Below are 27,786 nucleotides of genomic sequence, written 5' to 3'. Positions count from 1 at the left end.
GATAGCAGGAAGACAGAAAGGGTACTTTCATGGTCAGCTGAAAACCCTATCAATACACCATCCTGAAATTACTTTAAGACTCTAGTATTAACTCATAACATCAGAGTGGCAATTTCAGATCACAAGAGCTTTCCAGACACAGAAACGAAACTGCAGCTGTGAACTGGAACAAAATGCAAAAAACAAACAAGGACAAAAGTCCGACTTAGCTGGAAGTTGTCTGGTAGCAGGAACATGCACAGAAAGGCTTCTGATTACAATGTTGACCGGCATGGAAGTGACAGAGGAGCAAGGTTAAATAGCGACTCCCACATCCTGATGGGAACAGGTGAACAGAGGGGATAATGCACACAAGTTCAATTCCACCAGTGGCCACCGGGGGAGCCCAAAATCCAATTTCACAACAGTACCCCCCCCTCAAGGAGGGGGCACCGAACCCTCACCAGAACCACCAGGGCGATCAGGATGAGCCCTATGAAAGGCACGGACCAGATCGGAGGCATGAACATCAGAGGCAGTCACCCAAGAATTATCCTCCTGACCGTATCCCTTCCATTTGACCAGATACTGGAGTTTCCGTCTGGAAACACGGGAGTCCAAGATTTTTTCCACAACGTACTCCAACTCGCCCTCAACCAACACCGGAGCAGGAGGCTCAACGGAAGGCACAACCGGTACCTCATACCTGCGCAACAATGACCGATGAAAAACATTATGAATAGAAAAAGATGCAGGGAGGTCCAAACGGAAGGACACAGGGTTAAGAATCTCCAATATCTTGTACGGGCCGATGAACCGAGGCTTAAACTTAGGAGAAGAAACCCTCATAGGGACAAAACGAGAAGACAACCACACCAAGTCCCCGACACAAAGCCGAGGACCAACCCGACGCCGGCGGTTGGCAAAAAGCTGAGTCTTCTCCTGGGACAACTTCAAATTGTCCACCACCTGCCCCCAAATCTGATGCAACCTCTCCACCACAGCATCCACTCCAGGACAATCCGAAGATTCCACCTGACCGGAGGAAAATCGAGGATGAAACCCCGAATTACAGAAAAAAGGAGACACCAAGGTGGCAGAGCTGGCCCGATTATTGAGGGCAAACTCCGCTAAAGGCAAAAAAGCAACCCAATCATCCTGATCTGCAGACACAAAACACCTCAAATATGTCTCCAAAGTCTGATTCGTCCGCTCGGTCTGGCCATTAGTCTGAGGATGGAAAGCAGACGAGAAAGACAAATCTATGCCCATCCTAGCACAGAATGCCCGCCAAAATCTAGACACGAATTGGGTTCCTCTGTCAGAAACGATATTCTCCGGAATACCATGCAAACGAACCACATTTTGAAAAAACAGAGGAACCAACTCGGAAGAAGAAGGCAACTTAGGCAGGGGAACCAAATGGACCATCTTAGAGAAACGGTCACACACCACCCAGATGACAGACATCTTCTGAGAAACAGGAAGATCCGAAATAAAATCCATCGAGATGTGCGTCCAAGGCCTCTTCGGGATAGGCAAGGGCAACAACAATCCACTAGCCCGAGAACAACAAGGCTTGGCCCGAGCACAAACGTCACAAGACTGCACAAAGCCTCGTACATCTCGTGACAGGGAAGGCCACCAGAAGGACCTTGCCACCAAATCCCTGGTACCAAAGATTCCAGGATGACCTGCCAACGCAGAAGAATGAACCTCAGAAATGACTTTACTCGTCCAATCATCAGGAACAAACAGTCTACCAGGTGGGCAACGATCAGGTCTATCCGCCTGAAAATCCTGCAAGGCCCGCCGCAGGTCTGGAGAAACGGCAGACAATATCACTCCATCCTTAAGGATACCTGTAGGTTCAGAATTACCAGGGGAGTCAGGCTCAAAACTCCTAGAAAGGGCATCCGCCTTAACATTCTTAGAACCCGGTAGGTATGACACCACAAAATTAAACCGAGAGAAAAACAACGACCAGCGCGCCTGTCTAGGATTCAGGCGTCTGGCGGACTCAAGATAAATTAAATTTTTGTGGTCGGTCAATACCACCACCTGATGTCTAGCCCCCTCAAGCCAATGACGCCACTCCTCAAAAGCCCACTTCATGGCCAAAAGCTCCCGATTCCCAATATCATAATTCCGCTCGGCGGGCGAAAATTTACGAGAAAAAAAAGCACAAGGTTTCATCACGGAGCAGTCGGAACTTCTTTGCGACAAAACCGCCCCAGCTCCGATTTCAGAAGCGTCGACCTCAACCTGAAAAGGAAGAGCAACATCAGGCTGACGCAACACAGGGGCGGAAGAAAAGCGGCGCTTAAGCTCCCGAAAGGCCTCCACAGCAGCAGGGGACCAATCAGCAACATCAGCACCCTTCTTAGTCAAATCAGTCAATGGTTTAACAACATCAGAAAAACCAGCAATAAATCGACGATAAAAGTTAGCAAAGCCCAAAAATTTCTGAAGACTCTTAAGAGAAGAGGGTTGCGTCCAATCACAAATAGCCCGAACCTTGACAGGATCCATCTCGATGGAAGAGGGGGAAAAAATGTATCCCAAGAAGGAAATCTTTTGAACCCCAAAAACGCACTTAGAACCCTTCACACACAAGGAATTAGACCGCAAAACCTGAAAAACCCTCCTGACCTGCTGGACATGAGAGTCCCAGTCATCCGAAAAAATCAGAATATCATCCAGATACACGATCATAAATTTATCCAAATAATCACGGAAAATGTCATGCATAAAGGACTGAAAGACTGAAGGGGCATTTGAAAGGCCAAAAGGCATCACCAAATACTCAAAGTGGCCCTCGGGCGTATTAAATGCGGTTTTCCACTCATCCCCCTGCTTAATTCGCACCAAATTATACGCCCCACGGAGATCTATCTTAGAGAACCACTTGGCCCCCTTTATGCGAGCAAACAAATCAGTCAGCAGTGGCAACGGATATTGATATTTAACCGTGATTTTATTCAAAAGCCGATAATCAATACACGGCCTCAAAGAGCCATCTTTCTTAGACACAAAGAAAAAACCGGCTCCTAAGGGAGATGACGAAGGACGAATATGTCCCTTTTCCAAGGACTCCTTTATATATTCTCGCATAGCAGCATGTTCAGGCACAGACAGATTAAATAAACGACCCTTAGGGTATTTACTACCCGGAATCAAATCTATGGCACAATCGCACTCCCGGTGCGGAGGTAATGAACCAAGCTTAGGTTCTTCAAAAACGTCACGATAGTCAGACAAGAATTCAGGAATCTCAGAGGGAATAGATGACGAAATGGAAACCAAAGGTACGTCCCCATGCATCCCATTACATCCCCAGCTTAACACAGACATAGCGTTCCAGTCGAGGACTGGGTTATGAGATTGCAGCCATGGCAATCCAAGCACCAACACATCATGTAGATTATACAGCACAAGAAAGCGAATAATCTCCTGATGATCCGGATTAATTCGCATAGTTACTTGTGTCCAGTATTGTGGTTTATTACTAGCCAATGGGGTGGAGTCAATCCCCTTCAGAGGTATAGGAGTTTCAAGTGGCTCTAAATCATACCCACAGCGTTTGGCAAAGGACCAATCCATAAGACTCAAAGCGGCGCCAGAGTCGACATAGGCGTCCGCGGTAATAGATGATAAAGAACAAATCAGGGTCACAGATAGAATAAACTTAGACTGAAAAGTGCCAATTGAAACTGACTTATCAAGCTTCTTAGTGCGCTTAGAGCATGCTGATATAACATGAGTTGAATCACCACAATAAAAGCACAACCCATTTTTTCGTCTAAAATTCTGCCGTTCGCTTCTGGACAGAATTCTATCACATTGCATATTCTCTGGCGTCTTCTCAGTAGACACCGCCAAATGGTGCACAGGTTTGCGCTCCCGCAGACGTCTATCGATCTGGATAGCCATTGTCATGGACTCATTCAGACCCGCAGGCACAGGGAACCCCACCATAACATCCTTAACGGCATCAGAGAGACCCTCTCTGAAATTCGCCGCCAGGGCGCACTCATTCCACTGAGTAAGCACAGACCATTTACGGAATTTTTGGCAGTATATTTCAACTTCATCTTGCCCCTGAGATAGGGACATCAAGGCTTTTTCCGCCTGAAGCTCTAAATGAGGTTCCTCATAAAGCAACCCCAAGGCCAGAAAAAACGCATCCACATTGAGCAACGCAGGATCCCCTGGAGCCAATGCAAAAGCCCAATCTTGAGGGTCGCCCCGGAGCAAGGAAATCACAATCCTGACCTGCTGAGCAGGATCTCCAGCAGAGCGAGATTTCAGGGACAAAAACAACTTGCAATTATTTTTGAAATTTTGAAAGCAAGATCTATTCCCCGAGAAAAATTCAGGCAAAGGAATTCTAGGTTCAGATATCGGAACATGAACAACAAAATCTTGTAAATTTTGAACTTTCGTGGTGAGATTATTCAAACCTGCAGCTAAACTCTGAATATCCATTTTAAACAGGTGAACACAGAGCCATTCCAGGATTAGAAGGAGAGAGAGAGAGAGAGAGAGGAAGGCTGCAATATAGGCAGACTTGCAAGTGATTCAATTGAAAGCACACTCAGAACTGAAGGAAAAAAAAAAAAAAAAAAAAATTTTCAGCAGACTTCTTTTTTCTCTCCTTTCTCTGCCAATTAATTTAACCCTTTGTGGGCCGGTCAAACTGTTATGGTTCTCAATGGCAAGAGAACATAGCCCAGCATACATAGGAACTAGCTCTTGGAAGGATGGAAACTTAAACTGACCATGAACTAAACCTGCCGCACAACTAACAGTAGCCGGGTAGCGTAGCCTGCGTTTTATCCCTAGACGCCCAGCGCCGGCCGGAGGACTAACTAATCCTGGCAGAGGAAAATATAGTCCTGGCTCACCTCTAGAGAAATTTCCCCGAAAGGCAGACAGAGGCCCCCACATATATTGGCGGTGATTTAAGATGAAAATGACAAACGTAGTATGAAAATAGGTTTAGCAAAATCGAGGTCCGCTTACTAGATAGCAGGAAGACAGAAAGGGTACTTTCATGGTCAGCTGAAAACCCTATCAATACACCATCCTGAAATTACTTTAAGACTATAGTATTAACTCATAACATCAGAGTGGCAATTTCAGATCACAAGAGCTTTCCAGACACAGAAACGAAACTGCAGCTGTGAACTGGAACAAAATGCAAAAAACAAACAAGGACAAAAGTCCGACTTAGCTGGAAGTTGTCTGGTAGCAGGAACATGCACAGAAAGGCTTCTGATTACAATGTTGACCGGCATGGAAGTGACAGAGGAGCAAGGTTAAATAGCGACTCCCACATCCTGATGGGAACAGGTGAACAGAGGGGATAATGCACACAAGTTCAATTCCACCAGTGGCCACCGGGGGAGCCCAAAATCCAATTTCACAACACCAAACCATCTCGATTGGGTTCAGGTCTGGTGACTGTGGAGGCCAGGTCATCTGGTGTAGCACCCCATCACTCTCCTTCTTGGTCAAATAGCCCTTACACAGCCTGGAGGTGTGTTTGGGGTCATTGTCCTGTTAAAAAATAAATGATGGTCCAACTAAAAGCAAACCGGATGAAATAGCATGCCGCTAAAAGATGCTGTGGTAGCCATGCTGGTTCAGTATGCCTTCAATTTTGAATAAATCCCCAACAGTGTCACCAGCAAAGCACCCCCACACCATCACACCTCCTCCTCCATGCTTCATGGTGGGAACCAGGCATGTAGAGTCCATCCGTTCACCTTTTCTGCGTCGCACAAAGACACGGTGGTTGGAACCAAAGATCTCAAATTTGGGCTCATCAGACCAAAGCACAGATTTCCACTGGTCTAATGTCCATTACTTGTGTTCTTTAGCCCAAACAAGTGTCTTCTGCTTGTTGCCTGTCCTTAGCAGTGGTTTCCTAGCAGCTATTTTACCATGAAGGCCTGCTGCACAAAGTCTCCTCTTAACAGTTGTTGTAGAGATGTGTCTGCTGCTAGAACTCTGTGTGGCATTGACCTGGTCTCTAATCTGAGCTGCTGTTAACCTGCGATTTCTGAGGCTGGTGACTCAGATAAACTTATCCTCAGAAGCAGAGGTGACTCTTGGTCTTCCTTTCCTGGGGCGGTCCTCATGTGAGCCAGTTTCTTTTAGCGCTTGATGGTTTTTGCCACTGCACTTGGGGACACTTTCAAAGTTTTCCCAATTTTTCGGACTGACTGACCTTCATTTCTTAAAGTAATGATGGCCACTCGTTTTTCATTACTTAGCTGCTTTTTTCTTGCCATAATACAAATTCCAGCAGTCTATTCGGTAGGACTATCAGCTATGTATCCACCAGACTTCTGCACAACACAACTGATGGTCCCAACCCCATTTATAAGGCAAGAAATCCCACTTATTAAACCTGACAGGGCACACCTGTGAAGTGAAAACCACTCCCGGTGACTACCTCTTGAAGCTCATTAAGAGAATGCCAAGAGTGTGCAAAGCAGTCATCAAAGCAAAAGGTGGCTACTTTGAAGAACCTAGAATATAAGACATAATTTCAGTTGTTTCACACTTTTTTGTTAAGTATATAATTCCACATGTGTTAATTCATAGTTTTGATGCCTTCAGTGTGAATGTACAATTTAATTTTCATAGTCATGAAAATACAGAAAAATCTTTAAATGAGAAGGTGTGTCCAAACTTTTTGTCTGTACTGTATGTGTGTATAGAAGAACTCAGTATGCACGTGTATGATGGAACCAAGTTGAGCGTGCATGTTTGCTGGGTAGTTGAGTAAGCATGTGAATGGGAGAACAGAACAGGGTATGTGTTGTGGATTCTGTTTTTGGGCTCCCTCTGGTGGTTACAACTGGTACTGGGTGACTTTGGTGGGTTGCGGTCTCTGGTTTCCACCTGTCCATCAGTGGCTGGGTGTTTCCTATTTAACCTGGCTTTCCTGTCATTCCCTTGCCGGCTATCAATGTATCAGTGTGTGTCTCTGTTACCTGCTCCTAGGCCTTCAAGACAAGCTAAGTCTGTATTTCCCTGTTTCATGATTGCTTTCATGTTTTTTAGTCCAGCTTGCAGATATGTAATTCTCTGCTGCTGGTTGCTCTAGTGGGCTGAAATTACCACTCATGTACCATGAGTTGGCACATGAGTTCAAGTAATTTCAGGATGGTATTTTGAAGGGTTTTTCAGCTGACCGCGCAGTTCACCTTTTGTATCCTCTGCTATCTAGCTTAAGCGGGCCTCATTTTGCTGAATCTGTTTTCATAACTACGTGTGTGCCTTCCTCTCATTTCACCGTCATTATATGTGGGAGGCTGCTATCTCTGTGGGAATATTTCTCTGGAGGCAAGTGAGGTCTGTTATTCTTCTGATAGGGGAAGCTAGATCTCCGGCTGGCGCGAGACGTCTAGGGGCCCCCCAGGAACGTCCCCCGGCTACTGTTAGTTGAGTGTTGAGGTTCAGGATCGCGGTCAGCTCAGGTTCCATCACCCTAGAGCTCGTCCTGTTTTTGCCCGTGTTACGTTGACAAATTCCCTGCCATTGGGAAACATGACAGGTATGCATGTGTATGGAGGAGCCGAGTCAAGTGTGAATTTGTATGAGAAGCCAAGTTGTGCATGCATGTGTAGGCTAATGGAGGAGAAGAGAGGACAATGCATGTATGTGGGCGAGCGAGCATACATGTGTATGGGGATTCGAGCATATTTGTGCATTGGGGAGCCAAGCAAGCACGTGTATGGGGGAGCCAAGTTGAGCATGCTTGTATATCAGGGAGCTAAGCGTGTATGCATATAGGGGAGATAGCTGTCCGCTGAATAAGCATTTGGCTCACTTTGTTCTTAGGTGAATGGACACCCTCAGAATAAACTCAACTTTTCATAGAAACTATTACCCTAAAAGTCCATGGCAGGCAAACCAGAACCCTATGAACGTTCTCCTAACTACCAGCTGACCTGGCGTGCTGTCATGCTTGCGTTATGCCCCAACTATAATATCATGCCATGCCTACTAATCAGAAAGCAGGAGGAGAGTCGCGAGGCTCTAACCTGGTGGCCACGGACTACCAACATAGGCTGCTGGACCAGGATCTGCAGATGTTTTTACTCAAACCTAATATTCATATATTCAGTCTATAAAATGGTATTCAAGGATTCCACCTAAGAGTCCAACTGATTTGATAATAATGTCATTCAGGTCTCCTTATTATCATATTATGTAAGTATTTATGCCTCTCAGAGGAACCATTCCGCAGAACATGGAGGGACCCTGAGACACAACAGACAAGATCCATGGCAAGTAAATAAACCAAATACAATCACCGACGTGTCTGCTCACTGGACCTCATTTTTCATATATAGACATTGTGATGAAGTTTTCAGATGCATCCCAGATTAAACGGTTGTCACTATAGTGGCGTACTTACGAAGCGAGAACCATCTGTGGAAAAAGCACTGCATTGAATGGCATCTTGATGTCCAACGAAAGTCTTACATTTCTGACCGGTCTGATAAATAGATGATATAAATGGTAAATTTAGAAAAATGTACATTACCTATGAGGTAGAGCAACAGTAGAGCCCACTGTTAGGACTTATGTAGGGCCAATGTTTCCCTCATAGTGACTCTGCTGGATGAAGCAGAGTGGAATGTGCTGCTGGTGAGTGACCAGCCAAGATGTGAGCTGAAGCTGAGAGAGAGATGTGAGAACCGTGTGGAAGCTGCGTGAACAATGCCTGTAGTTGAATACTTCTGATTGGCGCTGGAAGCTGCTGGAGCTCAGGCTGAAGGGGATAACAAGACTATTGGGATCGTACCTCTTCTGTGTATTAAGTTTGCTCTGGGAGAAGACGTTGCTTTTTGTTTTGCATTCCTCTGAGTTTTATGGAAGCAATAACACTGCACCTGTTTGGACCAAACCGCATTGCCTGTGTGAACGCTACCTAACGCCTACCTGAGAGAGTGGAACCCTACAATATTTTTTTTGCATGAGATTATAAATTTAGGAATCATACCTGCACTTCCCACAAGATGACAAGACGATCCCATCCAGCAGACAGTAAACGTGTGCCATCTTGGCTGAAACTAACAGTTTCTACACTTTTGGAATGATCTGAAATAAAAACAGCTGATTAAAAAAAAATATTGGAATCAGAAATGATAGAAAACAATGGCGGCTGATAACAATGTTTTCATCCCGAAAACTGAAATTAGTTTTTACTCACTTGTTATCCGTATAGAATCTGTTCTTTTCTGCAGCAGCTATTAATAATTTACACGACCATTTACAGTTTCCTATGTTACAAAATTGCAATGTATCCATAAAAATCGGATGCTGTACTGAACCTGTTTATGGCATCTGACTTTTTCTGCGCACCCGTAGACTTCAGTGGATGAGTATAATCTGATTTACAGAAGAAATTAGTGCATACTGCAGAAATTAAAAATTGCAGTTGTATTCATAAAAATCAGATGCAATACGGATGATCCATACGGGATACAATTTTTTTTTGCTAGCCCATAAAACTTGAATTGTCCAGTCTGATCGGAAATACAGAAGACGAGTACATGCTGCAATTTTTTTTTTGCGCAGACATTAGTTCCATGTGTAAAAAAATGGTCATCTGAGCAGCCAACTTAAAAAACAGTTTTTTCAGTTTTTTTTCATGGACAGCAGTTGGACCGAAATACAGATGTACTCTCAGGGTATTTTTCAATGTGCTGTTTTTATTGTTCAATGCAAATTGTGGAAATCCGCATTGGTGAAGGCACAGTTTTGCTGCATTATTGCATCAGAAAAGGTAGAACTTGCAATGCCATGCACAGAAAATGAAAATGCTGCATTTTATAATCCACAGTGCTGGTCAATTTCTACTCAGCTGAGTGTGCTTGTCCTTATTGCGGACAGGTGCAGGAGCTGCCTTCTATTGCATGCACTAACACATTGGCTACAGTTAGCCTATGCGTGGCCGGTCACGTGCACAGATAGCACGTGGACCAAAACTTTCTCTTTTGAAAGATCCCTAAGTAAAATCACATTCACAACGCTGCTGCTGTAATATGCTGAAGATTTTTCATGTGCACATCTGCTGCAGAAAATCTGTTGCGGATTTTCCCCATGAGAATGTAGTCTTAGAGTCACCAATTTTGCATGGATGACGGTATGTGTTATAGACTGACCTGAGTTGGAGTAGTGATATTGCAACCTCTAGGGGCAGCATCGGGAGGTAGCTTCGTCAGGAAATAGCCAGAGGTTGGTACACAGAGCAGCAGTATAGTTGGGAGGATAAGCCAGTATAGTAGTCAGGAAATAGCCATAGGTCGGTACAAGGAGCAGCAGTAGAATCTTGATGATAAGCAGCAGGTGGAAAGAAGCTAGACTAAAGGCTGGGAGCTCAATAATCTCACAAGGAAGAATGTGCAGTGCCAGGTTTAAGTAGGGTGTTCAATCAGGAGATCACAGGGTTGAGCAAATCAAGAACTCAAGCTGGAGACTACCAGGAACAACACAGGTTCTAGCATCAGGGATAGCAAGGAACTGTCAGAGGGAAGAGCTGCTGCACAAGAGCTGCTGGGTTCAAGTCCTTACTGTATGAAATGTCTGAAATTTTCAGGAACACGGCTATGCTACCTCAAGTTTTGTATGGTCTTTTGGCATATGTCCTGGTCACTAGTGGCATTCTCTTATGTTCTTTTCATCTATTTTTAAAATCTTAGTTGAATCTATAAGGTTCTTAATCTGAGCCTATGCACCTGTATGGTATATGCCTCATATATTGAGGGTTTAGGTTCAATGCTCATAGGAACATCATCAAAAAAAAAAAAGTAATGAGAACAGAGCCTAACCTAGGTAAATTGACATAAAACATAATTCAATTTTATTTTCTGATATTTACATCTCCTATTAAACTTTTTTGTCCACTTGTTACGAATTTGGAATCATGAGACTCTCATCTTACACCTTATATTACGGTGGACTAACATACCAGTTAGCACATGAAGACAGTCCACAGTATCCAACCTCCATATCCGCACTGTACAATCATGTGATGAGCTTGCAAACAAGGAGCCATCAGGGGAAAAGCAGCATGACTTCACTGGACCTACAAAGACACACAGGGGGTAAGGAAGATTAGATTTAGTTAAATGAAAAAGTAGTTAACACAAAAATTAACCAAATAACCTTTGAATTATCTGGTTATGACGTCCACTGCTCAAAATCAGGCCTCTCTGGCAATCAGCTTGTACAGCATCGTGTGATACATACTGTAGTTGTTTGCAAAGTTGTTAGTTTTTACAAATATACCCATCTAAGAAGAAGAGAATTATCATTTAAGGAAGACCTGTCACCAGGGCAAAAGTGTCCGTTTTTTGTTCCTATTTTATTCCCGCTACTCCCCTGAGTATTCCATTTTTTCATTTTTTAAATCCGCCATTTGGTTCTAGAGATGTCGGCCTTTTCATATAGTGCTACTTTTTAATGGTCTTTACAAGGGGGTGTGGCTCACAGGGTAATTATGGAGAGCAGCCTAAAGATACACCCCCAAGGAATCCTGTAACACCCCCAATCTAAATTCGATAAATACCATAAAAATTGTTTGTTATTCTGTAGAGATTTGGACCAGAGATACCGAGTAACTGTAAGAGAACACCGCCATCTGCTGACAGTGAAAGTAAAAAAAAGAGAAAGAATTGTGTTAAGGTAACTTCACACGAAACGACATCGCTAGCGATCCGTGACGTTGCAGCGTCCTCGCTAGCGATATCGTTTCGTTTGACACGCAGCAGCGATCAGGATCCTGCTGTGATGTCGCTGGTCGCTGAATAAAGTCCAGAACTTTATTTGGTCGTCCGATCGCCGTGTATCGTTGTGTTTGAAAGCAAAAGCAACGATACCAGCGATGTTTTACACTGGTAACCAGGGTAAACATCGGGTTACCAAGCGCAGGGCCGCGCTTAGTAACCCGATGTTTACCCTGGTTACCAGCGTAAAAGTAAAAAAAACAAACAGTACATGCTCACCTGCGCGTCCCCTGCCGTCTGCTTCCTGACACTTACTGAGCGCCGGCCCTAAAGTGAAAGTGAAAGCACAGCGGTGACGTCACCGCTGTGCTGTTAGGGCCGGAGCTCAGTCAGTGTCAGGAAGCAGACGCTGGGGGACGCGCAGGTGAGCATGTACTGTTTGTTTTTTTTACTTTTACGCTGGTAACCAGGGTAAACATCGGGTTACTAAGCGCGGCCCTGCGCTTAGCAACCCGATGTTTACCCTGGTTACCCGGGGGCCTCGGCATCGTTGGTCACTGGAGAGCGGTCTGTGTGACAGCTCTCCAGCGATCAAACAGCGACGCTGCAGCGATCGACATCGTTGTCGCTATCGCTGCAGCGTCGCTTCGTGTGAAGGTACCTTTAGAAGGAAGTACATGGTCCCCAGGTGAAAAGCTATAAAAGGATGACACCATGTCAGGTGACATGTTAATTTTTTTTAAATTTTGTGTTATTTTAAGTCATTTCCCTATCCACATTTGTTTGCAGGGCAATTGTCCTGCTCTGACCCCCATTTAGTTTCCTTTTGTAGCCCCCTACCCCTTAGGCTTCCTTCACACGTCTATTTTTTGTATCTGTATGTGATTCATTTTTTAAAGGCAGCAAATACGGACACATGCACACCAATTGTACTCAATGGTAGTGTGCACATGTCAGGTTTTTCACACTGACCATGTGTCCATGTGAAAAACCTGCAGAAATGTGAGTAGCATGGACAAAATTTGTGCAGCACACGTGTGTAGGAGGGTGGTGCTGTTATGGACAGTAAGGAACACTCTGTTAATTTAAGAGACTGCACCCCCTTGTCTAGCAGGATGGAATGTTCTGCTTCTCCCCTGCAATAGACTGTGTGAATGAACTGGACTGTGCAGATGGCAGGGGTGGAGCCTAAACAGTGTGTGTGAGCTGAGGCTGCTGTAGAGAGAACTTTGTGGTGATAGCTGCAAGAGAGGAGAACTGTGTCCTGATATAGCTGCAAGAGAGGACCCCCAGCCTGTAACGGAGTGGACTTGTGAGATTTGACAGACTTTTCCGGGTGCAACGAGATTGGCTGTCCTGTGTTAGTTCGAGGAGCCACGAAGATACCGAGAAAGGGATTTACAGTTTCCAGGAGCACCTCCAGGACCCAGAATCAAGGAGAAGACCACGTTTCACGGAGCTAACAGAAAGCCGTGCGCACCACCGTACTAGACTGTTGGGGGCCCCCGGGACTGGATCTTAGTCCCCAACATCACCGTGAGTTTGTTCCTGTTTTGTGCACATGTCAGGGCCTAGTGTAGGCTTCAATAGTCAGAACACGGCAGCCGTGAGGCCTGCTTAGTAAAGGCCAGGAAGGTTATACGTAGAGTAGCATCATTCTTTGTTTATTGTTTGCATTTACTTCTGTGACATACAGTATATACAGTATATTGATATATATTCACTCCCTTTTTGAAGAAGCATCTGGCGAAATGGCGTCGTCGGGGTGGTGGCACCTAAATCTTTACCTCATTAGCTCCCAGGCACTTCATGTGAGTATCCACAAGTACTATATTTTTCACTTTTTGTTCGGTTCCATGAGGGCAAAATCTCTCTGGCTTTATGCAGTGTCAGGCACAAGAAAGCCCTATCATTGTTTTTGCACATGCATTTGATATAGTAATTATGGGTGGTACCTGGACACACATAAAAAAGGACTTTTGAGTGATATATTTCATCAAACCTATGAGCTAATGTCCACTTGGATTAATTATATATAATATATTATTTTTTCTGATTGGTATGTGTCACTGTATTTTGAGTGATGTATTTCATCAAATCTATGAGCTAATGTCCACTTGGATTAATTATATGTAATATATTTTTTCTGATTTGTATGTGTCACTGTATGTTAGTCCTGCTTGAATTTTTAAATCTGTTTTAATATTTGAAATAAATACTTACTATTTTATTTTTTGAATGGACCCTCTTTTTCCCTAATTATTTTATTGGGGGAGGTGTAGATTCTATGTAGTTTGAGGATATATTCCTACACAGTGGCGTAACTACAAAGTTATGGGCCCCGGTGCGAACTTCCAAATGGCCCCCCCCCCCCCCCCCGCCATAAAATTCATTGTAACCCCCATAGAATACAATGCAGCCCCCCTCATAGTATAATGCAGCCCCTCCATACAGGGGCAGTGAGAAAGACACGAGCAAATGGTGATCAGGGGGCAGGGGAGAGGGCACAAGGGGGCAAGGAAGACAGGCACAAGGGGACACATGGGGGCTAGGAGGCAGGGGAGAAGGTTACAAGGGGACTAGTGGGCAAGGGAGACGGACACAAGGGGACAATGGAGACTGACACAAGGGGCACACGGGGACAAGTGGGCAAGGGAGACTGACACAAAGGGCACACGGGGACTAGTGGACAAGGGAGACTGGCACACGGGGACACAGGGACTAGTGGGCAAAGGAGACTGATACAAGGGGACTAGTGGGCAATGGAGACTGACACAAGGGGACACACGGGGACAAGGGACAAGCACAAGGGGACAAGGGAGACAGGCACAAGGGGACACACAGGGACTAGTGGGGAAGAGACTGACACAACGGGACAAGGGATACAAGCACAAGGGGACACACAGGGACAAGTGGGAAAGGGAGACTGACACAGGGATTAGTGGGCAAAGGAGACTGACACAAGCACAAGGGGACAAAGGAGACAGGCACATGGGGACACACAGGGACTAATGGGCAAGGGAGACTGGCACATGGGGACACAAGCATAAGGGAGACAGGCTCAAGGGGACACACGGCCCCCTGACCTGCCAGAGCCGCTTACAGCTGCGACCGTGGTAGTTACGCCGCTGCCTCACACACACACATACTACAGATATCACACACACACTACAGATATCACACACACACACATCATACTACAGATATCACACACACATCAGTTATCACACACACACTACAGATCACACACACACACACATCATATTACACACACACTACAGATATCACACACACAGACATACTACAGATATCACACACACACACTACAGATATCACACACACACACATCATATTACACACACACTACAGATATCACACACACAGACATACTACAGATATCACACACACACATACTACAGATATCACACACACACATACTACAGATATCACACACATACTACAAATATCACACACATACTACAGATATCACTCACACACACACACACGAGATACCAGCTCATATACACAACTCACAATCTCCTCTCTGGTACAGGGGTGGCTGTAAACCGGCTGCAGCTCCTCAGCTTCTCCTGACTAAAGTGGCTCTGTCCCGCACCTCCCCCCTGCTCTCGCCTTCTGTCCCGGGGTTATTTTGGCTTTCTCTTAAATACGATCTCATTCAGACGTACATGAGATGTATGAGGGGGGAAAAATACAGACTGAGAAGCTGTCTCATCGTGATGACTGGAGCTGCTTCCTGTCTCTCACGTGCCCCGGCTGCCCCCTTCCCCTAGATACGCCTCGGACTGTTGCCGTGCAGGAGGAATCTCCTGCACTGCAACATGGTGTTGGGTGCCAGCACAGCCCGCACAGTGGTCTATCCAGCACAGCCCGCACAGTGGTCTATCCAGCACAGCCCGCACAGTGGTCTATCCACCACAGCCCGCACAGTGGTCTATCCACCACAGCCCGCACAGTGGTCTATCCACCACAGCCCGCACAGTGGTCTATCCACCACAGCCCGCACAGTGGTCTATCCACCACAGCCTGCACAGTGGTCTATCCACCACAGCCCGCACAGTGGTCTATCCACCACAGCCCGCACAGTGGTCTATCCACCACAGCCCGCACAGTGGTCTATCCAGCACAGCCCGCACAGTGGTCTATCCAGCACAGCCCGCACAGTGGTCTATCCAGCACAGCCCGCACAGTGGTCTATCCAGCACAGCCCGCACAGTGGTATATACAGCACAGCCCGCACAGTGGTATATACAGCACGGCCCGCATCTCTCGCCCCCCCGAGAATGCCTCCACAGTCCAGTAAAAAAAACAAAAAAAACACTCTCCTTACCTTTCCTCTTGCCAGCGTTGCTTCCTGCTCCGGTCTCAGGCTCGGCTGGGCTGCAGTCTGCCCGGGACACAACAGGTGCGCGATGATATGACGTCATCGCGCACCCGCAGTGTCAGAGGCAGAGCGGGGAATGATGGGAGAGGGAGCGTCTGTAGACGCTCTCTCCTCCGTCATTGCATTCAACTGTACCGGCGTCATAGACGCCGGTATAGTTGAATGCGACGGCAGGGGGGGTGAGTCGGCGGCGGGGGGAGGCGGATCGAGCGGCCCATGACTGGCACCGGCTCTTCTGGCATTTGCCAGAAGTGCCCGATGGCCAGTCCGGCCCTGCTCTGACCTGCCGGCCCCCTGACCTGCCGGGCCCGGTCGCAATGGCGACCGCTGCAACCGCGGTAGTTACGCCCCTGTCCACACTGTACAATGGCCACACATAGTGCTCTATACTGTACAATGGCCACACATGATATTGCCTACAGTATAATGGCCACACATAGTTACTCCTACACACGCGGATGAGCTCAGTACACATTGCACATGCGGCTCCGCTCCGTACACCTCGTACACACCCGGCTCCGCTCCGTACACCTCGTACACACCCGGCTCCGCTCCGTACACCTCGTACACACCCGGCTCCGCCTTGTACACCTCGTACACACCCGGCTCCGCCTTGTACACCTCGTACACACCCGGCTCCGCCTTGTACACCTCGTACACACCCGGCTCCGCCTTGTACACCTCGTACACACCCGGCTCCGCTCCGTACACCTCGTACACACCCGGCTCCGCTCCGTACACCTCGTACACACCCGGCTCCGCTCCGTACACCTCGTACACACCCGGCTCCGCTCCGTACACCTCGTACACACCCGGCTCCGCTCTGTACACCTTATACACACACTGCTCTGCTACATCCACACAAACCCCTCCTGACCTCACACAAAAGCTTACCCTCCTCCAGCACGATGACAACCAGCACTGCACTACTGTCCTGCACTACACGGAAGCCCTTAATCATGTGACTCCGACTCCTCCCCTCCTGTGACCTCATTACAGGTCCTGTGCGCACAGAGCAGCTGCAGCCATAGTGATAGTAGTGGTGTGCGGCTCTCTGCGGTGGAGGGGCTCTGCTGCGGGACAAGTGCAGTCCCACCCGTGATCGCGCATGCACTGAGAGAGTGCACGCGCACCAGGGCCTGTAAAGAAGATTTATTTAAAGGGCCGGCGGCCCATTTTGTAGCTCAGAGTTCTTAGGGGCCCCTAAGCACTGGGGCCCCGTTGCAATTGCGACCCCTGCGACCGCGGTAGTTACGCCCCTGTTCCTACATGATAACTGAAGACTGTGTTACAGTATATTGAGTCTGTAACAGTTGGAGCACCGTGCTATTTTACGGACTAAAGAATATAACTGTTGTAAATTATCTTTTGCAATTGCATACCCCTGTTTGCATCTTCTTCAGCAACTTCATTCCTTGCCTTATAATAAATCTACCCTTTGTTGTTTGAATCTCATCTTGTGTACAGTAGTCTTCCTGCTCCGTGGTAGTCCCCCGGCCATCGCTTCACGTGCACACTGATGACACATGGATAACATTCGTATGTTATCAGTGTTATCAGCGTGACATGTACCGGTGCCTGGGAAGAAGCCGTACAGTTCGCACTGTTCCCAGGCACCGGCTGGCTGCTGAAGGCAACTCTCATCATTGTCACTTGGTCTCCATGAGATCAGCGCGACCAGGCGACAATGATGGGAGTTGTATTCAGCAGCAGCTGTGTACCTTCTGTCTGAAATAAAGAATTAAATTAAAAAAAGGCGTGGGTAATTTTCATAACCAGCAGAGTGAAATCCCATGTCAGGGGGCTGATGTTAATAATCTGGGAAAAGGGACAATATCCCAAAAGGTTCCCAGGCTATTAATAAGAGCTCACAACTGTTTGCTTAGCCTTTACTGGTAAAATTATGGTGGACCACATTACTAACCCTATGGAAATAAACACACAGCAAGAATAAATTATTTTATTTGAAATAAAACAAAACACCCTGCATTACACATTTATTTAATACCTCTCCATTACTAACCCCTAGGCATGATGTCACCCGACAATACAAAGGTGACATCAACCCCCACCCTATTACCCCACTTGACACCGCTACAGGGCAAGTGGTACAACAGGAGTGTGGAAACCACAAAGACACGACCTAAAAGTCATAAATAGTACACAAAAAGTTTATTATTCCAAAAAAAGACAAAGTTTTAAAAATAATACAGGACAAAATGGAACAAAATGGGAAGCATGTGCATACAGCAAACAAAGTGCAACCGTGCAAAGCCTTGATGTGCAGACCAAGGAAAAGATCACATTTAGATCTATTTATATATTGTCAATACAAAAGAGGGAAACATGTATACAAAAAAATATATATATCATGATACTGCTGTTATCAATTTAGTATATACAGGGGTACTACCCATAGAACAAAGAATAAAATGGGGATCATCAATTAGTTGTGGTACAACCACTATGAACAAAGTGTCTGTGAGGACACCATCAAAACATATTATATTGCAATATCCCATGCTAAAATATCTGCTATAGGGAGCGGGATCTAACCCACATGTTCAATGGTGTCCCCACCCTGTTAGATGACCATATGGCTATGGCATGTATATAGTCCCCAATGGAGAAATTACAAAACATCCCTCACATCCACCAGGCCAAAGAGTGGTAACTACCACCGTACATATTACTTTTTAAGGCTGGCGCTGGCACACGGGCGAATCCTCGGTCTGCACGTCTGCCCGACGCGCGTTTCGGAGACAAGCTCATTCGTCAGGCGGCGTATCGAATGAATACAATGCCGGATTCAAATATCGTCCTACCAGAAGTAGCGGTGACGCTTACCGGAAGTGACGCGAGCGTTGCCGTGGTTACGCACGACTCTTGGTAGCATCGGCGTCATGCGTGGGCATCGCAACCACCTCCGCATAGAGACGCCGAGAGTCGCCCAGAGTGTAAGCTCCAGGCGCGCGCGTGTACATGGCATCGCCACCGCTAGTTCAAATAGACTGGGACGGGCTGCTGCTAAGGTGACACCGGAAAGGATAAGGAGGTAGTAACAAGGGAGAAAGAAGGGGGAAAGAAAAAGAACTGCTTGCGTGTCAACAATCGGAAGTGAAGTGAGCTTTCCAGCACTCACCGCTTGCGGACCAATACCTGGATGTGACGTGAGTTGCACATGATACAGTGCGGGTCTATCAGGAGCCGGAAGTGAGCTCTCCGGCATCCGGAACCACGCGATTTGCAGTGATGCATAAGGTCTATATAAGGCAAGTAAAATGAATGATGTTGTTAGCAATGCTCGCACTTGAGAGAACGAATGTCGTTACTCCCTTGATGATTTGAAAGATGAAACGCGTTGGGAGACATCAGTTATAGGAAAGGATCATATGGCAGGATAACATGGTTCACCGCCATTGATGAGATGAGATCCTGGGCACTCTGAAAAAGGAACCACATGTATACCTGGTCCTGTGGATGAGTATAAATTGTTTTTTCATAAAAAGGAAAACCCAATAGAACCACTGTTTGAACATGTGCCATTAAGTTTATCCCCTGGATGGGGGGGGCATATATGTATTCTGGTGGATATATGGGCTAATTATTATGATAGAAAGACCTGTATCCTCTATTCAAACTTGAGCTTGCCGTTAGATTGTACAGCCATTCTATATTATTAATAATGGAAATTTTGACTGTTGTGTATCTGAATACCCCAAAAATAGGATTATAGGCACATTTGTTTTGGTAGAGCAAGACATACGTTATTACGCATCTCTTGTTATTGAAGTGCGGGATATTTGCCATATGATAGTAAGAGGCAATGCTGAGTACCCCTTTTAAGGTATATAAGGTTCCAGTGGTAATATATACGGGTACCCTACTGGCTGTATAGTAACCGCTGTACCTGGGCTGTCATAATACATAGGGGTAGTGAAATTATACTACAACAGTTTCAATAACGGTCTTTATTGCCTATATGGTGTGTACAATCGTTCTATGTTGTCTGTCGTTTGTTTGTTTATTTGCATTCTTTGGCACTAGCACTTTTTTGCACTTTTTTGTATTTTTAGTAACTACATTAAAAGCTAAGTTTTAGTATGTATTCCAATCAGCTGCTATTTTAATATATTAAGAGGATTAAAATGTTGATGAGAGGAGGAGTGCTTCTTTCATTTCTGAATTACTTATTTTTTTTCAAAGCAAATAGAAAAATGTCTAACTTTGTCCGTCTGATCTGCGTTCCTTGTTCTGTTGTGAAGTTAATATTGCTATAAGAGATTTCTAAATCATTGCATACAACTTTTTTGGAATTGGGGTTGTATAATTTGCACCCTATTGAGTAAACTATAATACCTTTTTATCTATATGCATGAGCCTGCTACCTGTAAAGCACCTACCTGTGTGTCCTGTTACTTTACGCTTCAATAACCCGCTCCTGGCCTCCCAAACATGGATTCGACTGTCATCAGAGCATGTGAGGACAAGCTGAAAGTCTGGAGAAATAGCGCAGCAATTCACCTGTAAAAGGCACACTGAATAAAGAGTCAGCTCTTTAAACAATAAATTACCGCCATCCATCTTCATCTATTTGCTAAATACATATAAAATTAAGTATTGAGCGCTCCTTTTTTTCTCTACGAGAGAACCTCTACTAAACTCTTCTGGTGGTAGCTTATCTGAGAGTGAACAAAAAGGACACGTCAAAATTAGATTCTTATTTTTCCCCAACATAATCTGTGGTGGTAGAGTTGGTAGGCCTCCATACACATCAGACTGTTGGTGTTGCCTGCCAATTTTGGTGGGTTTGTCCGAAATTAGTCTAATACGCATGGGGACCTTCAGGGAAAAAGAGTTTTCTGAAACTAAACAAGACAATTTGTCAATGCCGTAACCTAAACTGGCCATACACATGTGATAGTGCTCGACAGAAAACTATCTCTTGCCCATAAACATGAATGCTCATGTCTTTTCACTTACAGAAAGGCTCTTTCAGCAGCTTATTTGCCCTGAAAATAAAAAGATGTGGTATCAATTTATAATGGCCAACCCTTATCTACCCCATCATCAACTGCAGCGGCTTTTCCTCTGGATACAGTTGCACAATCTGCAACCACAGCTGGGCTCGGAGAAGTTAGGGTGCTCACCTGGATCCTCGGAGTGACAGAGCTTTCAACTGAATCTAAGTCAACAGGGCACCTAAATAATTGAAAATTTGAAAATAAGGGGAGAGCAGAAAGCGATTTGCTTCTTGCCCTGCCACTTACTCTGGTAAGCCATAGGCAGCTTTAAGCCTTTGGCCTGTGAGATGTTGGAAGTATGCAGAGGACATCAGGCGACCAGATGATATCACGGGCTGTAGGGAGACATAGCAAAACCTTGCTATTTGTGGAGACAAAAAGGGGGCACTACTACTCTATGAAGGCAGAAAGAGAGCATTTTTACTCTATGGAGGCTAAAGGGTGCAGAATTACTTTATGCAGGCTCGTGGTGGTGGTTGAGGCTCTGGTCCTAAAGTTGCCCTAGAAATCAATGGCCTTACTTGTGGGCAACAAAGCAAGAGCTCCAACGGAGTCCCCAATTATTAATAGTAACTAGATGGTGGCCCGATTCTAACACATCGGGTATTCTAGAATATGTACAGTACAGACCAAAAGTTTGGACACATCTTCTCATTTAAAGATTTTTCTGTATTTTCATGACTATGAAAATGTACATTCACACTGAAGGCATCAAAACTATTAATTAACACATGTGGAATTATATATTTAACAAAAAAGTGTGAAACAACTGAAATTATGTCTTATATTCTACCTCTTGAAGCTCATCAAGAGAATGCCAAGTGTGTGCAAAGCAGTCATCAAAGCAAAAGGTGGCTACTTTGAAGAACCTAGAATATAAGACATAATTTCAGTTGTTTCACACTTTTTGTTAAGTACATAGTTCCACAGCCACGTAATATATAGCACAGCCACATAGTATATAGCGCAGCTATGTAGTATATAGCACAGCCAAGTAGTCTATTGCACAGCCACGTAGTATATAGCACAGCCCACATAGTATATAGCACAGCCCACGCAGTATATAACACAGCCCACATAGTATATAACACAGCCCACGTAGTATATAACACAGCCCACGTAGTATATAACACAGCCCACGTAGTATATAGCAATGTGGGCACCATATGCCTGTTAAAAAAAGAACTAAAATTAAAAATAGTTATATACTCACCTTCCGGCAGGCCCCGGATCCAGCCCAGGCCTTTAGCGATGCTCCTCGCGACTCTCCGTTCCCAGTGAGGCAATAACCCGTGATGGTGTAGCGGTCTCGCGAGACCGCTATGTCATCTAGTGTCATTGCCGCAATGCATTCTTGGGACCGGTGCGTCGTGAGGAGTGGGAAAGGCTGCTGCGGACACCGGAAGGTGAGAATATAATGATTTTTTTAATTATTATTTTTAACATTATATGTTTTTACTATTGATGCTGCATAGGAAGCATCAATAGGAAAAAGTTGGTCACACTTACAGGGTTAATGGCAGCGTTAACAGACTGCGTTACACCGCGTTATGCCGCGGTGTAACGCAGTCCGTTTAACGGACTGCTAAAATGCTATGTGGGTGCTGACTGAAGGGGAGTATGGAGAGGGCACTGGAGGGGAGTAGGGAGGGGCCAATTCGCGGCCGGACTGTGCCTGTCGCTAATTGGTCACGCCCAGCCGGCCGCGACCCATCAGCGACACGGGATTTCTGTGACAGACAAACAGACAGAAGTGGACCTTAGACAATTATATATACTGTATAGATGGTATTTTTTTATGGACCAAAGGGAATTTTTGGGCCCCCTAGGCTCCAGACCCTCGATGCAGTTGCTACCCCTGAACCTACTGTAGTTACGCCCCTGCTACGATCCATAAGACTCGAGCATATTGTGATATTCTTTACAGTTCATCACTGCAAAAAAATTTTAATGAAAAAATGTGACTGTAAGGAATATTATAGAATAGGTCTGAACTTTATGTTAGGCAGGAGATTTCTATGACATTTATGTCAAATGCAGTTGAAGTTACTCAGAGTAACTTGTAGTAGAGCTTTCCACTATTCCAAGTGTCATGACTGCTCATTGCTAGAAAGTTGCTGCAGGAAAGCTTTTAGTAAGAAATTAAAAACACAATTCCACTTGCACAATTTTCATGGCAATTTTCTAAATTGTATTATTACCCATAGGGAGTAGCACTTTCTTCCCTCGACAAAAGAATGAATAGGGAACACAAAACTCCTAAGCTTGGCTTTCCCAGGTCCAAACATTAAAATTCCACTGAAGGTTTTTCCTTATTTGCTTTGTACATGGATGCTGATTGCAAATACCTTTTAGATGGAAATATTCGATCAGTTAATTTGGTTTGCTGTTTGCTTACGCATGTACCATGAAGGTAATTTGCACCATAATGGTCAAGCATGCAATTTTTTGGCTGGCTGATGACTTCAGGAGCTTCACTTTGTCTAATGATGACAAAATAACCCCCAGGGTGAACTCTCCATGAATATCGTCTGACATGGGTGTACACACTTCCTATTATGAAGATTATGTCACAACTTGGCAGTATTCCAAACTCTTAAAAACAGTTTATAGCTTACGTAATAGGCCTCAAGCTCGGTCTAATGAGCAGGTGACAGTGACACATTTCCAGGTAATGCACAAATCCATATGTGCTGACGTTCATTGCCAGATATTAGCAAATGAAATATGGACTTGAATAGCGGTGACTTCTATATTCTGTGTAGTTTCAGAAAACCATTGTGTTAGTTTTTGTAGAACATTCCTCAATGTGATGGATAGGTTTGGATTTAGCTTGATGGAGGCCACTGGTTCTTCTCATTTTTAAAGGAATCTGTCAGCAGGATTTTCACACCCTAAACTACTTATATGCGCATGTAGTCCTTTCAAAGGCAAGTCCAGCAACGTCTTTTGTTGGGGCTCACCATGTAAGGTGGATTCTCTAGGCCTAGTTCTGGCTGGGCAAACAGACCCCAGCAGAAAGGTACATGGGCTGTGAAGACTTTAAAGGATCACCAGGACTTTCAGGATCAGCAGGGCGGTTGTAGTGGAACCCAGCAGGAATGAATGCAAGCACGAACACAAAACATAAAAATAGCACAAATTATGGGGCATGCCTAACATAAGACTAGGAGTCTTAGAAACTCCATCCCTAGACCCAGGTGTGTGTGTGTCAATGAGCTTTAAATAGGTGTAGTGAGATGATGTCATTGATCCACTTGCAAAACCCAATGTGGACCACAACAGAGGGCAGCGGTCCCATGTGAAGGAAGCATGGACCGTGATACCCGGTACAGGTGTGTAACAGTACGCCCTGTCTTAGGGACGCTGACAGATGAGTCTGTGACAGCAGAAAGAGAATGTTTGGCATGACATCTCTTGAGCAGGATAAGAACATTGATGGCTTTCTTAGGCACCCAGCATCAATCCTCTGTTCCACGAGTCATTTCACAGTCCAAAACATGGTTAATTTCATACTCCGTGATTGAATCATGAGGAGAAGCAAGGACTGTTTTGACTGTAGAAGAGGACCTGTTGAGGGCCAGAGAATTACCTGCAGATGGAGAGTTGGAAAATGAAAAGGCAGAAGTAAGGACACATTCAGGTTTTGTTACGTCTTCCCTGTGGCTCTCATTGCCCCCATGCTAGAAGAAGACTTCTGCAGAGTCCTGATAGGAGCCAACAAAATTATAGGCAACAGATGTGTAGCGCCCCCACTGCCGCATGGCCGAGGGGTACCCGGTACCGGGCCTCTGAGTCTCTGCTCTGGGGTTGTCACGGTGGCTAGGCCCAGTCCGTGACCCTGCCGAGGGGCGCACAGTGAAGAGATGTGGATAGATGATGTTAGTGGTGATGCTGTGGTGGTGCGGTGCAGTAAATAACGAGGACACCAGGTTGCAGTCTCTTTACCTCTTTACTGAAGGTCTCTGGGTCCTCAGTCCGGAATCCGGATAACCAGGCTGCGCAAGTCCGGCCGGTCCAATGGCACCTCCAGAGTTCTCTTAGCAGGTGGAAATCTGTGCCTTCCTTCTAGCGCTATGTGTTGCGGTCCTTCCCTGCTGTGCTTACCGAAAGTCCCCACAACTGTTGTGTCTGTTTCTTAAGTTCCCTCACAACTCGATTAGATGATGTTCTGCTAATCCTCCGTCACTCCCTGGTGTTCTGGTTGGGACGGCACCCGTTTGACGGGTAGGCTCGGAGCTCTTCCGGGACCCTAGAGTCGCCCCTCTCCACAAGTTGCCCCCCAAGACTGCATAGGTGATTAAAGTTAGACAGCACGCCTTAGACTGACTGTCCTGCCGCTGTTTGGAGTATTGCTTGAAGCTGAATGTTATAATACTCCCTCGGCGTTCCGGCCACCGGTAGTGCGCCTCAATAGGATGTTGCTTCGGTCTTACAGCACGACTCCTACTGGTATTTCTCCTTTTTGCGTGATCTCGTTTCTCACTCAGCACAATCTATCTCGCTTCAAATCCTTCCTTGGGCACCGCCGCTACCCGGAGCAGGCGCGGTCCCGTTACGTTCGTTCAAGTTGCCAAGCCTCTGTCAGGATCCCACCCCTGACAGAGACCCTACTGTCTCTTCCCCCACAACACCCTCTGCCACAAGGTGTTGCCTGGTTCCAACCCAGTCAGCTTTCTGATCTAACTTCCTGCCTGACCCCCAGTTTACCCACTATGGTGGGGAGTGGCCTAGTGAATAGAACCCTTAGCTCCCCCCGGAGGCCCGACTGTGAAATGTATTGGTGTCTGTGATACCTGATCCGATGAACTCCTTCAGTGCCATCAGACGCACCATAGCTCCCCCTAGTGGCGGAGCCACAGTACTGCAACGACCAGGACTCTGGGGCGCTGCAGATGCAAAGCAGAGTTTCTGAGAAGGTGGTTGAGGGAGAGCTTTGAAGCAGTTATGAAAACAAGATGATCCTCACTGGGCAATCTGGTTGGACGACCTGTCAATTACCGGAGCATGTAGCCATAGCCATAGAAGTCCTAAAAACATTGTTGCATCCAAAAGGAGCAAAACTCTAAGGAACTTCCCTGGCTGAGGTTTACTTCAAAAGCCCTAAACATCAAACAGATGGGTCCCCTGGTGTGAGCACTAAAGTGCTTTATCTTTAATGTTACTCTCAAGGTGGACTCTGACATGTCACGGTAGAGCTGGGGACCCTTCACATTCTTGGAGAATAAGCCACACAGTTTTAGAAAAATAAACTCTTCTTTACCAAGTGTTGGAATTATATACAAATAGTAGCAAGTACAGTTCTTGAATACATTTTCTTCTGTTTCGCAGGAAAGAATCACATACGTGGCGGTTACAGACAGCAGCATATAACTTGTGAACATTGCTGGCATACATCAGGCTACACTGGCTATCTCCATCTTTGCGGTACAGGGCCACATGGGTCATTGTGTTTGCTGTGACCACTGCACCCTAACTGCACTTGCAGCGCCCCAGAGTCCTGGTCGTTGCAGTAATGTCGCTCTTCCATCAGGGGGAGTGATATTACGTCTGATGGTACTAAAGGAGTTCATCTTTCCAGCTATCACAAGTCACACACTACACTTCACACTCCAGTCCACCAGGGGGAGCAAAGGTACTATCTACTAGGCCACTCCTCACACACGGGTAAAACTGGTGGGTTGGATAGGAATTAGGGAGAAGCTGCCTAGGTTTGACCCAGAGAGGACCTGTCAGGCAGACGGGGAAAAGAGGAACATCTGAGCTGCAGAGGGTCCCTGTCAGGGGTGGGATCCTGACAGAGACCAAGCACGAGATAGAACGTTACGGAGCTGCGCCTGCACCCATTGCGGCAGCATCCTAAGAAGGGACACGAAGCGAAGTATATTGTGGAGAGTGAGAAACGAAGTCACAGCACAAGGAGATAATACCGGGAGGAGTTCTGCCCCAAGATCGGCAGCCTCCTTCTGAGGCGCGTAGCCGGTGGCCGGAACACCGAGAGAGTAATAGGCTCTACGCATTACTTCAGAGACCGGCAGGACAGTTGATTCCAAGTTGGCTGCCCGACCTTAATACCTATGAAGACACGGAGGCAAATTGTGGGAGAGGGGCGTCTCTAGGGTCCCTATAAATAAGCTCCGGCCTACCCCGTCATACGGGTTGTCCTATCCATATCATCTGGGGGACAGAGAGAGAGAACATCAGAAACATCCACGAAAGTTGTGAGGACTATCCCGTGGTGCTCAGCAGGGAGGTACTACAACACACAGGCGCTAGTAGGAAGGCTACTGATTTCCACCTGGATAAGGGAACTCTGGATGTGCCTTCGGTCCGGCCGGACTCAGCCTGCCCTGTGATCTGTGCTCTGGACTGTGGATGCTGAAGTCTTCAGTAAAAGGTAAAGAGACTGCAACCTTTGTGTCCGCGTTATTCATTGCGCCTTACAACATCCACCATCACCACCTATACATCTGGGAAGCCCTGGGGACATACTTCACCTGTGGGGAGGTACACCATCTAGCTGCCATTCCATCACCCCAGCGGACCCTAGCAGCGTCGGACACCCTGACTGAAAACCACAGGTGGCGTCACGAACACCGTACAAACTACTTCACTTTTAATTGGA

The 27,786-nt window shown here is 46.1% G+C and overlaps 1 protein-coding gene across 2 annotated transcripts in view; it reads right to left on the bottom strand.

Annotated features, from left to right (window-relative positions):
• WDR38 (WD repeat domain 38) overlaps positions 1-27,786 on the bottom strand; it is a 104,008-nt gene that overhangs the window by 30,108 nt on the left and 46,114 nt on the right. The window contains exons 2-5 of one of the 2 annotated variants that reach the window (XM_077283581.1): positions 20,541-20,661; positions 10,976-11,092; positions 9,005-9,102; positions 8,417-8,497 (exon numbers count right to left, since the gene is read on the bottom strand). In XM_077283581.1, the coding sequence (XP_077139696.1) occupies positions 8,417-8,497; positions 9,005-9,102; positions 10,976-11,092; positions 20,541-20,661 (417 nt within the window). The remainder of the gene's footprint in view (positions 1-8,416; positions 8,498-9,004; positions 9,103-10,975; positions 11,093-20,540; positions 20,662-27,786) is intronic. The other variant, XM_077283583.1, reaches the window with a different exon arrangement.

Source organism: Ranitomeya variabilis, chromosome 2 (genome assembly GCF_051348905.1).
Source record: "Ranitomeya variabilis isolate aRanVar5 chromosome 2, aRanVar5.hap1, whole genome shotgun sequence".
NCBI classification, from domain to species: Eukaryota; Metazoa; Chordata; class Amphibia; order Anura; family Dendrobatidae; genus Ranitomeya; species Ranitomeya variabilis.
The sequence above is the reverse complement of the archived record's forward strand: the minus strand, read 5'-3'. Positions and strand labels throughout refer to the sequence as shown.